The following is a 17,006-nucleotide window of genomic DNA, read 5'->3' as shown; positions in this document are numbered from 1 at the left end:
TGCTATTAAACATGTCCAGAAAATTTTTTTTAAAAACTAATTTCATCATAAATTTAGGTCACAATGTATTCTGCTACATATCTTTGGTAAAAATAAAATCCCAATACATGTAGATTAATTGGTTTATGTGAAAATTATAGTGTTTACAAATGGCGGTATAGATACTGGAATTTTTTTTTCTTTTACTAGTAATGACGGCGATCAGCGACTTATAGCGGGGCTGCGGCGGACATTCTGATACTGGGGGGGACTATCTTGGTGTCACTGACATCCCCAGTGACGCCAGTACACTGATCAGTGCTTTAAAAAAAAAAAAAAAAAAGGCACTGTACTAATGGCACTGGATAGGAAAGGGTTAACAGGGTCGATCAAAGGGTTAACTGTGTGCAGGGAGTGTTTTTACTAGGGGGGGGGGGTGCTTCACTGTAAGCATACTGCTATGGATGGCTGTGCTGTGCACATAGAATGCATGAAGGTAAAACAACCTTCAGGCTTTAGGACCACTTTAACCATTAAAATTGTGTACATCTATGATGCTCATTTATTTAAACATCTATTTTGACAATGTGGAGATTTAATTTGATAATGACAGGAGGATGTCCAGACATTATTTAGAGTGCTTTGACAACGTTTTCAATTTTAATGGTGAAGGGTAAAGATCTTTTCTACTGATAGATGTAATCTGATGTTTAATCTGGTACATCTTGATATACATTTTTCTAATAAAATGATTTGAGGTAACTTTGTATGAGTTATGCTACAATGAGTTCTTAAATGATAACCGCTTTCTTTTATGGATCTTTCCATGGTTAATTTTTTTTTTTTTAGTTGGATGTTTATAGATTACTGGGCAATAGCAGATTTAAGTGAGCAAACTCAACAAAGGAGTGATTTTTTTTTTTCTTTTTTTTTAAATATTGCAATGAAGAGTTCTATGAATTTACAAGATGTATTTTATGCATTGTAAATATATTTTCTGACGCTTCTTTCTTTTTGTTTTGTTTTTATAGACGTGAAGACTAGCGGTATATTTCCTTGTTATGCTTCGTTAATGTATGGTACCTAGCCTCTTGACCTTGCACCTCCCAGGCTACAGTTTCTAATTTTGGTGTGCTTTTTAAAGTGTTTTGGGAGTTGTTTCGTGTCCAGTGGGTGGAACCACATGTCATATATGCCATTCTGGAAGATTCTTGGAAACTTAGTTACCAGGTGACTAACTGATATCCTCCTGAAATAAACTTATTTATACATATTTAATATATATTGAGTAGTCCTTTGTAATAAAGTGAAATAGTCAGTAGATGGCAGCATCGTACTCATTTCTCATGAGCTCACTCAATCCATTCACAAATTCAAAGTTTACAAAGTATTTTTTTGTATAGCATATTTACTAAACGAATTAACCACTTGACCTCCAGAAGGTCTTACCAGGGCATTTCTTGCTATTCAGCACTGTGCTACTTTTAACTGGCAATTGCTTGGTCATGCAAAACTGTACCCAAAGTAAATTTATATAATGTTTTTACACACAAATAGAGCTTTCTTTTGGCAGTATTTGGTCACAACTGGATATTTCATTTTTTTTATTATATGAGTAAAAGACCAAACATTTTGAAAAAATATTTTCTACTTTGTTATAAAACATATCCAACAAAATAAAATCAAAACATTACATTTCCTCAAATTTTGGCCAAAATGTATTCTGCTACATGTCTTTGGTAAAAAACAAAATCCCAATAGGTGGATATTAATTGATTTGTGAAGTTTTGTAGCTTCTACAAACTATGGTGTATATATACTGAAATATACACAGCTATAGACACTATATAATGGCAGTAATCAGTGACTTATAGTGTGGTGGGCAATCTGGCACTAACCAACTCTGCCTGGGAGGGACACTAGTTGACGCTGATGACACTAATACAGCGATCAGTGTCATTAGTACAGCGTACAGTATTACTATCAGGGAAGGGGTTAACATCAAGAGACAAGGGGTTATCTGTGTACCTAAAAGCAGCACATATTACACTTGTTACTCACAGATCTGGCTGTTTTTGTCTTCCTGATTTTCAGTGAGAAGAAACGGCAAGATTGCTGTTCTGTTTACACAGAGTTCTGTGTGTTTGGAAACACAAAATTCTGTGCTGTGATTGGACACAGCTGAAACCTGCTGACAAACTTGTGCTGTGTCCAATCACAGGCTAGCTGGGGGGCACACGCACCCAAAAACCTGGAAACAGCAGGTGACATACACGTTGCCTAGCCTGCAGCTGCTGCCCACTTGCAGTGGAGGTACTGTGAATGGGTGGCAAGCGGTTAAATGAGAATTATGGGGTAGGCAAAAAGACAAATATACATACACACCTTAGTGTTGCAGCATCCATGTGACACTGCAGCTGTCCCTTGCTGGTTCTAAGACTGGCTGGTTAAAGCTGACCGATCACATAAGCTCTGCACCCAGCTCTGCTCTTCCAGTGCTCAATGGAGTGCCAGGCTGGGGAGGGTGCTGGCATGGCTGGCTCTAGTTCTCAGCCACAAAGCCAACTGGCAACCTTGCAGACCGGTGGATTCTGTTTTTTTTTTTTTTTTTTTTATCGCTCTCCACCGGTAAATAATAGAAGGCCTACACATTTTTTTATGTGTACAGTAAGAAACTGGCACACACAGGTTTCTAATAGTTCACCCCACATAGTAAAGGCTGCAAGGACACATAAAGTGGTACCTACGACAAAAAATAATTGAATATAAATATATATATATATATATATATATATATATATATATATATATATAAATAATTTGCAGCTGCATTAGTTATATATTTTAAAGTCCTTCTCTTTTATTTTAAAGTGTTTATCCTACCAGGAATTTTTGTTACTTTTTGACTTCCTTTGACATAGACCAAGCTGTTCAGCAAAAACAAAACCCACACAAGCTGGTGGCTGCGACAGCTTGTGATTACAGGTTCACTCTTTGGATGTATATAGTATTTCCAAAGAGCTGAAATGGTTAATGTCAGACTTGAAGGGGTAAATGAAAGAAAGACAAATAGGGAAATCAAATGGACAGAACCTCTATCACCAGTACAGTAAAAATATATAACTTTATCTTTACACATTTTAAATAACAGTTTCTGTCTTTTTGGGACAAAATGTTTCCCCTGAGTTTAACCCCAGCTTATTTACATTGATTAACCCTTTTGCTGCCACCAGCATATAGCTTATGTAAGCAGTGTGGGCTTTTAAATACACTGCTGGCTGCTGTAGAAGCTGAGACTGTGTTTACACCTGTAAAGCTGCCTGGCAGCTTTCAGGTGAAAGTGTTTCAGCTTTATCATTTCCACACACTACCAAAGTGATCACTATTGACTTCCTATGTGGTAAGAATAATGTTGAGTAAAAGGAAAATTTAAGAAAATCAAAGTAGCACATAAAAAATATGTAGAGCACCCTACCCTCACGTATATGTATACAAAAACACGTCAGTGGTGTCTACATATGAAAATGACAATTTAAATTACACATGATCAAATTGCTACAGGTGCCAGAGTGAGAGTAATAATTCTAGCAAATATTCAGTTAACTGAACATTTGACCTGTAAAAGATTTTAAAGCATCGTCTATAGACAATTTTGGGTACTGAGTTTGTCATTGTTTCATGGGTGCGCACAATTTTAAAAGATAAGTTCACCTTTGGGAACATGCTACATGTTCCACCCATTTTTAGGCTGAAACGTGTAACAGTTCCCAATGCTGCAGCGTCTGCCCGATTCCCCCTTCACCCCCCCCCCCCCCCCCCCCGTGAAGTTCCCAGCACTAGCTGTCAATGTTTAACCACTTGCCTACAGGGCACTTATACCCCCTTCCTGCCCAGGCCAATTTCCAGCTTTCAGCGCTGTCGCACTTTGAATGACAATTGCGTGGTCATGCAACACTACCCATATGAAATTTTTATCAATTATTTTGAGACAGAGCTTTCTTTTGGTGGTATTTAATCACCTCTGGGATTTTTATTTTTTCTTAAATAAACCAAAAACCACTGAAAATTTTGAAAAAAAAAAATTTTTTTCTTAGTTTTTGTTATACAATTTTGTAAATAAGTGATTTTTCTCCTTCACTGATATGCGCGAAGGAGGCTGCAGTGATGGGTACTGATAGGAGGCACTGGTAGGTTGCACTGATGGGCATTGACAGGCATCACTGATATATGGCACTGACTGGCACTGATAGGAGACAATGACTGGCACTGATGGGTGACATTGAAAGGCAGCTCAGATGGGCACTGATATGTGGCATTGATGTGCACTGGTATGCACTGATATGTGGCACTGATGGGCACTGACACGTGGCACTTCTGGGGCCACACTGATCATCAGGGCACACTGATCAGTGCCCTGATGATCAGTGTACATGTCCCCTCTGCGGAAAGCCGATTACAGGCTCTCCTCTCGAGCTGTCAGCGGGACAGCTCGAGAGGAGAGAAATGCCAATAACCGGCATTTCCGTGTTTAGATGTGATCAGCTGTGATTGGACACAGCTGCTCACATGACCGAGCCGACATCTTCGGCTCTTTATGTGATTGGTGATCCGCTGTGCCCGAGGGACACGGCGCACCGGTGATCGCCACGCTGCGCACTCCCTGAGCCGCGCATGCACAGTGAGTCTAGTAGGACGTCATATGACGTCCTATCACAACGAGAGAACCACCTTGCGTCCGTCATTTTACTATAGGGCTGGCGGAAGGTGGTTAAAAAACGGGAGGTCCGCCCACATGGCCGCGTCATTTATTCGCAGTGTCCTGTGACTGAACTACAAGTCACGACAGCCTTAGCTGCTGTCAGCTTGAAGTTCTCAATGAACTACCATGGCACTGTGGAGCATTGTGGTAGTTAATTGAATCTTCTTGTCGTCATATCTGCTTGCCTGTTCAGTATGTATATACTGACAGGTCTCCTGTAGACCTGTATGGCACCAGCGATCTGATCAGTGGTGCAATGTTTTACAGGCTACTGCAACCAAAAATAATAAATGCACATATTTTTAGCTGCAAAAAAAGTGCATTTATTATTTTTGATCACAAGGTGAACTTTTCCTTTAAAACCTGATGCAATTTAATCTTTTTATGATTCCCCAAACATGCTGTACTACCGCTTTAAATATAAATTGTGAATAAAGTGTACCAGTTGACTTAATGCGCACATAATACCATTCAAAAAAGGAAAACATGAAATAATTGTAGTTCAACACAAAAGGTCCAAATTTGATCCAAAACAGTCCACTTCCAAATCTTTAATTAGGAGACTCCTCTGTGTCTTACCACCACAAGCACTATAAGGTCTTTTACCTAAATATTTAGATCTCAAAATCATAACAGGTCATGTCTTGCATAATGATGAGCTCTCCAGGAAGGAAACAAGGCACAGCCAGCTGATCATCGAATGAAGATGCCTCCCCAAACCATCAGCATACCATGATTATATGTAAAAAAAAGAGTGTTTCACATGGTGCAGATAAACAACTTCACGTTCATTAAAAAACCCAGTACAAAAACTCACCAACAGAAGTACAAGCTTGCAAACAAATTCCTCCTCTCACTGTCCCACTATCTCACAAAGAATGCAGTGACATCAGCATGCCATACTACAGCCAAGATGTTTCATCAAAAGTGATGTCATCAGAGGCATCCAACCATTTGGGTGACATTTGGGAGGTGGAATTTCACTTTTTTGTTTGTATGTTATTTGCATTAGATCGATTTAGTTGACTTTATTCACAAATTATATTCACAATTTATATTTAAGGTGGTATTGCAGTGTATTTGGGGAATCACTTTTGTTTTTTTATCCTATATCAAGATATTATTTGAGCGACTTTCCTGTTGATAGGTAAGAGCAGAATTTTATAGATTTTTTGGAGAACATTATCTTTTATATTTTACCAAGAAAAGGGTAATATTTTTTGTTTGTATACGCTAAAACTTTTTCGTCTTTATTTCTGAAAATATGCCTCTGATAAGAGCGCTAATAGCATGTGACAAAAAATTGCAAGTACAACCATTTATTCTCAAGTATTTGGGGGTTTTAACTACTCTAAAATGAGCATGTCTGCAAAACAATGTAAAAATGGCTCTGGTGGTGAAAGGGTTAAAGTAGTTGTAAAAGCCAAATTTTTTTTTTAACCTTAACCACTTGCCGCCCAGCCACCGCATTAAAACGTTTGCAGGGCGGCACGGGCAGGCAAAACCACATTTTAAAACGTAGTTTTGCAAAACAGGTAGGGGGCGCCCACCCTACCTGTCCCGCGGGTGTCAGCAGTGGGTGTCAGCCGCCGGGTCACGGCCGGTGATTACCGGCCATTTCCCTGCGATTCACAGTGATCGCTGAGACCGAGCAGGGCTGCGTTGTTTACACACAGCCCTGTTCTGTGTCAGTTCTCTGACAGCTCCTGACAAGCTGCAGAGGGAAAGAAGAGTTTCTCTCCCTCGATCAGCCTGTCCCCGTCCAGCACACACCCCCGCCCACTAGTAAAACACTCCCCTCACACAGTAAACTCTAAAAATGTTAACCCCTTCCTCCCCAGTGCCATTAGTACAGTGTCAGTGTTTTGTTTTTTTTCCACTGATCACTGTATTGGTGTCACTGGGGATGTCAGTGACCCCAAGTCCGTTCCCCCCCCCCAGTGTCAAAATGTCTGCCGCAGTCCTGCCATATGTCGCTGCTCGCCGCCATTATTAGTATGAATAAAAATTAAAAATCCCAGTATCTTTCCCGCCATTGAAAACTTTCATGTAAACCAATTAATTTACACGTATTGGGATTTTTTTTTTTAGCAAAGACATGTCGCAGAATGCATTTTGGATGAAATTTGTGACAAAATTAGATTTTTTAATTTTTTTTACTGGACATGTTTTATGGCAAAAAGTTCAAAATATTGTTTTTTTTCTCAAAATTGTCAGCTTTTTTTTTATAGCGCAAAAAACTAAAAACGCACAGGCGATCAAATACCACTGAAAGAAAGCTCAATTTGTGGGGGAAAAAAAGATGTAAATTTAAATTGGGTGCAGTGTTGCATGACTGCGCAATTGTCAGTTAAAGTAAAGCAGCGCCGTAACACAAACCTCTTCTGTAACCGCTTCCTGACCACCCTACAGCAGAAATACTGCTACAGGGCGGCATGGGTACGCAAAATCATACATATATATATGTGATTCGCGCTGCCGTGGTATTCACACCCCTCCCAGATAGTGTCAGGTTGCCCGTCCGTACACCAGTCATCACATTTTAACCCCTTGATTGCCAGGAGCACGCTCATGTACAATAAACCTCCATTGCTAGTATAGTGTCTGAACGGGTCAATATCTTTGATCAGGTCAGCACTATAGCAGCGTTCACATTAGTATAGCGTCCCCAAAAACGCAGCGTCCCTCAAACCTTGCCAGACAATTCGCATGGAAACTCATTACGGTTTTCAAATTTACATTTTTTTTTTGGGCCTAACCCTCAACATGGGCATTACTAAAAGAAATGAATTGTGGTTGTATTGGTCCGCAGACCCGATTCATCATATGCCGTGTTCTCTGCTGCCATGGCCAGGCATAGATATGAGAGTATAATGTGTTTTATGCATTTCAGCGACAATACACTCTGTCATCCTCGGGGTAACCCTGAATTTGACCGGCTCCACAAAATTCAGCCCCTCGCAAATCACCTTAACCAAAAATTTGCAGATGTCTATACTCCCCAGCAAAACATCTGTGTTGATGAGTCCCTTATTAATTTTTCTGGCCGCCTTGCATTCAAACAATTTTTCCCCAGCAAGCGTGCCAGATATAGGGTCAAGATGTAGAAGACCTGTGAGAGGACAACAGGCTATACTTATAAGTTTTGGATTTACGAGGGAAAAGATAGTCACGTGGAGCCCCCGGATGCCCAGACTACATGGGGAGCAGTGGCAAGATAGTTTGGGACTTGGTGTCATCATTTCTCCATATGGGGTACCACTTATACGTGGACAATTTTTATTCAAGCGTGCCACTATTTAGACATTTGTACAATCTTGGAACTCGCACTTGTGGCAAAGTGTGACCTACTGTGTGCCCACCATTAGAAGTGGGTGTATGCAGGGCAGTATATTCTAATGGTGGGCATACCACATAGTTTTTCTGGCAGAGATTTCTTCTCGATTTTTCATTCAGTCCACTAGCTGGATACAAAAAAAAAAAAACATAGCGTATATAACCAACAAGGACCAGCGATGTACTGGTACATCACTGGACTTTGAATGGTTATACCAGGATGATGCCTACAGCTGCAGGCATCATCCTGGTTTCTTTTTTTTTTCTGCCGGTGATCTGCTTTCATGTAAAAGCAATCCTAGTAGCTAATTAGCTGCAAGATTGCTTTTACAAGCAGTGGGAGATGATGTCCCCCCTCCCCCGCTGCCTTCCACGGCCTTCTCGGGCAGTCCCGTGCCATCAGGGGAACCTGAGAATGCAGCCAGTGTTTCTGCCAGCTGACCATAGAGCTGATTGGAGACCAGAATGGTGCCAATCATCTCTATAGTTTAAGAATTCGGAAGCTACAAGCATTTCATCACTTCAGTTTTGCAGGATATAAACAGCGCCATTTGTAAATTGGGAAAGCATCTGATCACACCGATTTTGGTTTGATTAGATAATGTAAGGGCAGAGGAGATATCTAGAGTCTGATAGACCCCAGATTTCTCAAAAAAGAATATGACAATGCCCATTGAAGTTATAGGGGTTATTTGCTTTCCCTGTTATAGCATTAAAAGTGCTAAAAAATAAAAAAATGAAAGGTACCATGTAAAAAATAACAAAAAAAAAAAAAAAAAATTGCCCCTCCCATGCGCGCACACCTGTGTGCACAAGCCTTGACCCTGTGCCATGTAAACAGCGGTTGCACCATGCATGTGAGGTATTGCCGTGAACGTCAGATCAAGGGCAGTAATTCTAACATTAGACCTCCTCTGTAAATCTAAAATGGTGGCTTTTAAAGCGCTGCCTATGGATATTAAAAATGATTGCAGTTTGTCGCTGTTGAACGGGGCATGCGCAGTTTTAAAGCATGTCATGTTTGGTATCTATTTACTCGGCATATAATTATCTTTTTATATTTTACCAAACAATTGGCCAATATATTGTGTTTCTGTGCATTAAAAGTAAAAAAAAGTGTGTTTTTTTTTTTTTTTTTTTTTAAATTGTTTTTGAAAAGTCGCTGCGCGAGTACTATGTGCCATAAAAAATTGTTGTACCCACCATTTTATTCACTAGGGTGTCTGCTTTAAAAAAAAAAAAATGTTTGGGGGTTTAAATTAATTTCCTAGCAAAAAATACAGATTTTTTTCATGTGAACAAAAAGGCTTTGTCTTCAGGTGGTTAGAAGAGTGAGTGATGTGTGGCATAAACTTCTAATGCTGGGCATAAAACGCCCCCACCCCCCAAAATGACCCCTTTTTGGAAAGTAGTCACTCCAAACTATTTGCTGAGAGGAATGTTGAATCAATAGAAGAATTTATTTTTTTTACCATAAGTTTTTGGAAAATGACAAATATATATTTTTTTTTTTTTACACAAAATTGTCACTTAAATGATTTACTGCTCACAGATGCCATGGTTATATGTGGAATTACTCCCCAAAATACATTTTGCTACTTCTCCTGAGTATGGGGGTACCACATGTGAGGAACTTTTTGGCAGACTAGCCAAGTACAGGACCCCAAAATCCAATAAGCACCTTCAGGCTTTTAAAGGGCTTTATTTCCTCATTACACTTCCAGACTACCTATCACAGTTTCGGAGGCCATGAAATGCCAGGATAGCACCTAACCCCCCCAAATTACCCCTTTTTGGAAAATAGATGCCTCAAGGAATTTGATAAAAAGCACGGTAAGTATTTTGCAGATCTCATTTGTTGCCACAAGTTTTTGGAAAATGAAGAAAAAAACAAATTTTTTTTTTTTTTTTTTTTTTTATATTTCCAAACCTAGTGAGAAAAAAATGAGATCTGCAAAATACTCACCATGCCTCTTTTTAAATTCCTTGGGGTGTCTACTATCCTGGCATGTCAGGGCCTTCGAAACTGTGATAGGTAGTGAGGAAGTGTAATGAGGAAGTTACGCACCTTCAGGCTTTCAAAGTGGTCATTGGATTTCAGGCTCCTGCATGTGGCTAGGCTCCCAAAAAGTCTCACACATGTGGTATCCCCATACTCAGTAGAAGTAGCAGAATGTATTTTGGGGTGTACTTCCACATATACCCATGGCTTGTGCGAGAAATAAATCATTTTAAATGACAACTTTGTGTTAAAAAAAAACAAAAAGTTTTTGTCATTTTCCAGAAACTTGTGGGGAAAAAATAAATCTTCCATGGACTCAATATGCCTCTTAGCAGATAGTTTAGGGTGTCTAATTTCCAAAAAGGGGTCATTTGAGGGTGTTTGTACTATTCTGGTATTTTAGCACCTTAAGAAAGGTGATGAGTAGTCAGAAAGTAAAAGCTGTGAAAAATACCATTATCTATATCATAGTTTGTAGACGCTATAACTTTCACAAAAAGCAATCAATATACACTTATTGGGATTTTTTTTTTTAACCAAAAACATGTAGCAGAATACATTTTGGCCTAAATTTATGATGAAATTTTTAGTTTTTTTAGATATTTTTTTATGACCAAAATGAAAAAATATTGTTTTTTTCCCAAAATTTTTCTGGTTATAGCGCCAAAAATGAAAAGTGCACAGGTGATCAAATACCACCAAAAGAATGCTTTATTTGTGTTAAAAAAAGGACATAAATTTCATTTATGTACCGTATTGCATGACCGCGCAATTGTCCGTTACACTAGCGCAGCTCTGTATAGCAAAAAAATGTCGTAAATTGCGGTATCTATACCATAGTTTGTAGACGCTATAACATTCACACAAAGCAATCAATATACACTTATTGATATTTTTTTTTTTTGCTAAAAACATGTAGCAGAATACATTTTGGCCTAAATTTATAACTAACTTTGAGTTTACTATATATTTTTTATAGCTGAAAGTAAAAAATATTGTTTTTCTTCAAAATATTTGGTCTTTTTTTTTTGTTTATAGCGTGAAAAATAAAAAGCGCACAGGAATCAAATACCACTTAAAGAAAGCTCTATTTGTGTGAAAAAAATGACGTAAATTTCGTTTAGGTGCAGCATTGCATGACCGCGCAATTATCAGTTGAATTAGTGCAGCGCCGAGTAGCAAAAAGAGGCCTGGTCATTAAGGGGGGGGGGGGGTAAATCCTCAGGAGCTCAAGTGGTTAAAGTGGAATTTACTCATGACAACGTGCTAAAAAATAATGTTCTTTAGCTAGGGACATACTGTAGATTCCACATTCTTAATTATGCTACCAAAATTAGTGTGTGCTGTAAATTGCCTCTACCATTACTCCTCTTTCTTCTTGCTGGAGGCTGCCATTTTGCTGAACCCAGACTCCCTGAGAAACAGAAAATCATTAGGCTGTCAGCAGAACAGCCTCTAGTGCCTCTGATTTTCAGCAAAATGTCATAAAATAGAGAGCAACTGAGCATGTGCAGAGTAATGTGAGACAGTCGATTACTGGATTTTAAGCACTGTAGACACTTATTTATAATGTTTTACATTATAAATAAAAAAAGGTGCCAGCCTGAAGTGGTCTAGCAGGACTTAGTTTTCTGACTTTGCATTTAATGCATTAAAGTAAAAAGCCTATTTTGACCAGCTCTCACTCAGCCCCCTCTAAATACAGGTAAGTATCCATCGCTGTCCCAGAGAGCAGCAGTGCTGCTCTCACTCTTCTTCCTCACAGGACTCAGATACAGCTGAGGGAGCCATTGGCTCCTGCTGCTGTCAATAAAATCCTTTGAGGAGGGAGTAGGGCCAAGCAGCAATGTGTGTATCAGTAGACGCACACAGTCTGGCTCGGGACTGAACCCACGAGTGCCCCCTTAGCATCTCAAAAGGCAGGAGGAGTAGGAGCAATGGCGGGGACCTGAGAAGAATCTGGACTGCTCTGTTCAAAATCATTTACAGCATACCCATTCAATGAAAGTCTGTCATTAGACTGGCTTCTGTCAGACAGGCTGCTGTACACAAGGGCTGAATGTTGGTCTGTTTCTGTTGAACTGGCCCATACCGGTCGCTATTTAATGTACCAGCCATTAATGTCAGGGTCAGTGTATTTTAGGTAGAATTAAAAAAAATAATTTTCATTTAGTATCAGTGACAATTATTGTCCGTGTGTTGTAGGTATGATTAAAAAAAAAAAATGCAAAATGTGCATCTCTGCATATATGTAATATTGCTGGAATCAGGACGTTTTATTTTGGGTTGTTGTGTGGTGGTAGGTTATGGTATTAGCCAGGAATATATGGTTTACAAAATTTATTTTCTCAATTTTGTACCGGTTTCTTTGATGATAATAAAAAAAAAAAAATCCGGTGATAACATTGCCATTTACCACCAAATGAAAGCCCAATTTGTCTAGGAATAATAAGGTATAAAGTGCATCCAGAAACCATTCACAGCGTTTTAACTTTTGCCACATTTTATTATGTTACAACCTTATTCCAAAATGGATTAAATTTATTTTTTCCTCAACATTCTACAAACAATACCCCATAATGACAACGTGAAAGTTTGTTTTGAAATCTTTGCAATTTAATAAAAATAAAAGAGCAAAAAAAAAAAAACACATGTACATAAGTGTTCACAACCTTTGCCATGACATTCAAAATTGAGCTCTGGTGCATCCTGTTCCCACTGATCATCCTGGAGATGTTTCCACAACTTGATTGGAGTCCACCTGTGGGCAATTTAGTTGATTGGACATGATTAGGAAAGGCATAAACCTGTCTATATAAGGTCACACAATTCACAGTGCATGTCAGAGTGCAAACCAAGCCATAAAGTGCAAGGAATTGTCCGTAGACTTCCGAAACAGGATTGTATCAAGGCACAGATCTGGGGAAGGGTACAGAAAACTTTCTGCAGCGTTGAAGGTCCCAATGAGCACAGTGGCCTCCATTGTCACTAAATGGAAGAAGATTGGAACCACCAGGAATCTACCTAGAGCGGGCCGCGCGGCCAAAATGAGCGATCAAGGGAGAAGGGCCTTATCCAGGGAGGTAACCAAGCACCCGATGGTCACTGAAAAAGCTCCAGCATTTCTCTGTGGAGAGAGGATAACCTTCCGGAAGACCAACCATCTCTGCAGCACTCCACTAATCAGGTCTGTATGGTAGAGTGGCCAGACGGAAGCCACTTCTCAGTAAAATGCAAATGGAAGCCCACCTGGAGTTTGCCAAAAGGCACCTGAGGGACTCTCAGACCATGAGAAACAAAACACTCTGGTCTGATGAAACAAAGCTTGAACTCTTGGCCTGAATGCCAAGTGTCATGTGTGGAGGAAACCAGGCACCGCTCACCACCTGGCCAATACCATCGCTACAGTAAAGCATGGTGGTGGCAGCATCATGCTGTGGGGATGTTGTTCAGTGGCAGGAACTGGGAGACTAGTCAGGATCGAAGGAAAGATGAATGCAGCAATGTACAGAGACATCCTTAATGAAAACCTGTTCCAGAGTTCTCTGGACCTTAGACTGGGGCGACGGTTCATATTTCAAGAAGACAACTACCTTAAGCACACAGCCCACATAACAAAGGAGTGGCTAGGGGCCAACTCTGTGAATGTCCTGGAGTGGCCCAGCCAGAGCCCAGACTTGAATGTGATTGAACATCTCTGGAGAGATCTAAAAATGGCTGTGCACCGACGCTCCCCATCCAACCTGTAGGAGCTTGAGAGGTACTGCAAAGAAGAATGGGAGAGATTGCCCAAAAATAGATGTGCCAAGCTTGTGGTATCATACGTAAAACAATTTGAGGCTGTAATGAGTGCTAAAGGTTCTTCAACAAAGTATTGAGCAAAGGCTGTGAATACTTATGTACATGTGGGTTTTTTATTTTTAATAAATTGCAAAGATTTCACAATTAACTTCTTTCACGTTGTCATTATGGGGTATTGTTTGTAGAATATTGAGGAAAAAATGTAATTTAATCCATTTTAAAATAAGGCTGTAACATAACAAAATGTGGCAAAAGTTAAGCGCAGTGAATACTTTCTGGATGCACTGTAATTCACCTAGATACACTAAGTGGTTGCAATTACATGTGCAGTTTTACGAATACGTCAAAGTTGAAAAACTGGTCAGGCGTTAAGATTTGTTTTACCCTATGCCATGAAGGGGTTAAATACATTTATAGACAACAAAGTTCTCATCAAAGAACAAGACAAAGGAAGGAGTATTGTAATGCAAATGCAAAACATATGAGACTATGAAAAGGGAATGTGCAGGTTACTTAAGCCGGGCATGGATGGATGGAAGCTACTGCTGAACCAGCTGAATTTTGATACATTTATTGGCAGGTTGGTGGGTACTGACGCCGATTTGCTCAATACACTTCAGTACAACCAGCCTGTACTTCTTTATTTTTACATGCAGTGACTGCTGGTGGCTATTGCATCTGGCAGCGATCATTGTATTCTGACGGCTTGGAAATCTGCTGTCAGAATACAAAAGCTCAATGGGAGGGATTCACCCACATTCAGTGTTGATAGGGGAATCGATCAGTTTTCTTCCTTGCAATCCAAGGAAGAGTCAATAGGTGCAAGCTTTATCCATAGCAAATGAATACTGATGTTTATTTTTTGTCTTAAATAATTGCAGAAAGAATTACCCATTAAATTCCCATAGATACACGTGTATTGGTAAACCAGAAGGTGTCTTTAGTGCTAAACACAAAATTTTTTCAAAGTCAAATGTTTGAACCCCAGTAAGGACAAGTGTGACCCTATGTTTTGTACATTTGAAAATACTGTAACTGGTTTTGTATAGTCACTCAGAAATTATATTGTACTATACTTCTTTTTCACATGCTTTTGGACTATCCGAACACTTCAAATGTGCATTCTAGTTATAAATATATATAAAAAATGTGTTTTTATACATTATATAGAACCATTAACTTTTTTTTTTTTTCTTTTTATGCTTATTTAACCAGGGCACTCGCAACTCTTCTGGTGAATCTCTCCCTGCTTAAAGTTCCTAATTAATGGCATGTCTTGCAAGTTTGTGCTACTTTGCTTCTGCTTACCATCTTGTATTCTGATATATTTTTCTAAGAAAAGTGACAAAATAGCTGGATAATAATAAGATTAAAAAGTAAATGAGTATGTTGAGAAATCCCTCAAACACAGATCTTGATGAGGCCCCACATACTTTACGCTCAGATCTATGCAGTCCAGTGATTTCAATACTAAGACCATCACACCATTCTTTGTCTCCTATATCCAATGCCTTGGAAATTAGCCAGTCACCTACCAGAGCCTTAATTGATGAACCACGCAAGAGCCAGTGCTCTGTATTGGACACACAGACTCCTTGTATGAGTACTATTTGTAATGAAAGTTCAAGCTGCAAGCCTGCCTCTTCAGAACTCCCTAGCAATCTATGTACCACCAATCAGGAGAAAATCCAGCAATCTTCTAGTCATTTGTGTTTGACAAGCAAGAGAAATGAGGAGGCAGTCTCAGAAAACAAGAACACTGATGGACAAGTTCTTTCGCATAGTTCTCAAACTTTTCCAGTTCCACCCAATTCAAACCTTTCAGAACAAATGCATGAATTATCTCTTGGCGTAACTATTCATAAAAGCAATGTCTTGTCTGAGCCAGCATCACATATATGTAACATATTTTCTAGTTCTGATATGACTCCATCTCCTTCTGTTAATTCTTCCCCTTCTATTAATTCTTCAGACCAGTTTTTCAGTTTTGTCATTTTTCATGCCCCTGAAGACCAAGAGATAGCTAGCAGGGTTTGTAATGTTTTAGAACACCATGTGGTTGGCAAAGGTACAACGTTTGGTGAGGGATTTGAGACTCCAGGAGTTAGCCTTTTAACGTGTCTTGAAAATGCGGTAGAAAACAGTGCATATATTGTACTTTTGCTCACTAATGCTTTTTTGAACGCTACATGGGGTGACTTCCAGAGTACTACAGCAATGATGAATTCTATAGAAAAGGCTCACAAACTGGGGAGTGTCATTCCTTTTTATCCCCAAGAAAAAAGAAAAACAGATTGTACAATGCCAATGTGGCTAAGAACCTTGATTGCCTTGGATGAAAGTTCTCCTATCTTTAAAACTAAAGTGCGTAACACATTCAAGCAGGAAGTAATTAGGAACCAGAATGAACTGTGGGAAAGGAAAAGAATTATGTCAGATTTTCAACCACAAAATATTTCCCTACAATGGCTGATGGGTGAAGCCACTGCTGTTTCACCACACCAAACCCAACCTCCAATTCACTCTGCATTTCATGGACAGACTCCAGTTATACAGATCAGCCATGCCAGCAATGTGCAAATAGGCAATCAAAACAGTATGAACATCCAGTTTTCACCAAATGAGCCACAAATTGATTGTGATACAAACATTTATCATGATGCTGAAAATGAAACTGCAAATTAAAAATTAAAATTGAAACATGTATGAAAGTGTTAAACATGCAAAAACCTTTGTAATTATTTTTAGAATAATTTTAATTTTTCCAGTCCTGGATGATAATGGTATTGATTGTAAAACCTTATATCACTTGTGGGAAATAATGATTAGCTCCAGCAGTCCAAGAATTAAAGCACAATTCAAAACATAACTTTGTTTGATTTCTATATAGTGTTAGGAAGGGTTTGAATACTCAGTATGTTTTTATTACTTTTTGTGGATCTATATGGAAATTTTCCTTTCACATTCTCCCTCTGACACCAGGGCAAAATTGGCAATGTGGCTCAATGGAACAGGAAGGCACAGACAACATACACTTCACACATGCCCTAATTTTTGGGACAGTTTTTACCCTCATTGGAGAGTTTGAGAACTACAAGTTCATCTGCCCCAGTGACAGATGGGACTTGT

The 17,006-nt window shown here is 39.2% G+C and overlaps 1 protein-coding gene across 6 annotated transcripts in view; it reads left to right on the top strand.

Moving 5' to 3' along the window:
- The window catches only part of LOC149459499 (TIR domain-containing adapter molecule 1-like), a 34,082-nt gene extending 17,336 nt beyond the window's left edge, over window positions 1–16,746 (top strand). For all 6 annotated transcript variants that reach the window (XM_089681017.1, XM_089681020.1, XM_089681019.1 and 3 more), the window contains 2 exons: window positions 1,011–1,209; window positions 15,093–16,746. In XM_089681017.1, the coding sequence (XP_089537143.1) occupies window positions 15,258–16,562 (1,305 nt within the window). In that variant the 5' untranslated portion in view covers window positions 1,011–1,209; window positions 15,093–15,257 and the 3' untranslated portion in view covers window positions 16,563–16,746. The remainder of the gene's footprint in view (window positions 1–1,010; window positions 1,210–15,092) is intronic.
- Window positions 16,747–17,006: the final 260 nt, after the last annotated feature.

The sequence above is a fragment of the Staurois parvus genome, unplaced genomic scaffold (assembly GCF_062004578.1).
Source record: "Staurois parvus isolate SC_StPar_1 unplaced genomic scaffold, SC_StPar_1.0 ptg000256l, whole genome shotgun sequence".
Taxonomy (NCBI): Eukaryota; Metazoa; Chordata; class Amphibia; order Anura; family Ranidae; genus Staurois; species Staurois parvus.
The sequence above is the reverse complement of the archived record's forward strand: the minus strand, read 5'-3'. Positions and strand labels throughout refer to the sequence as shown.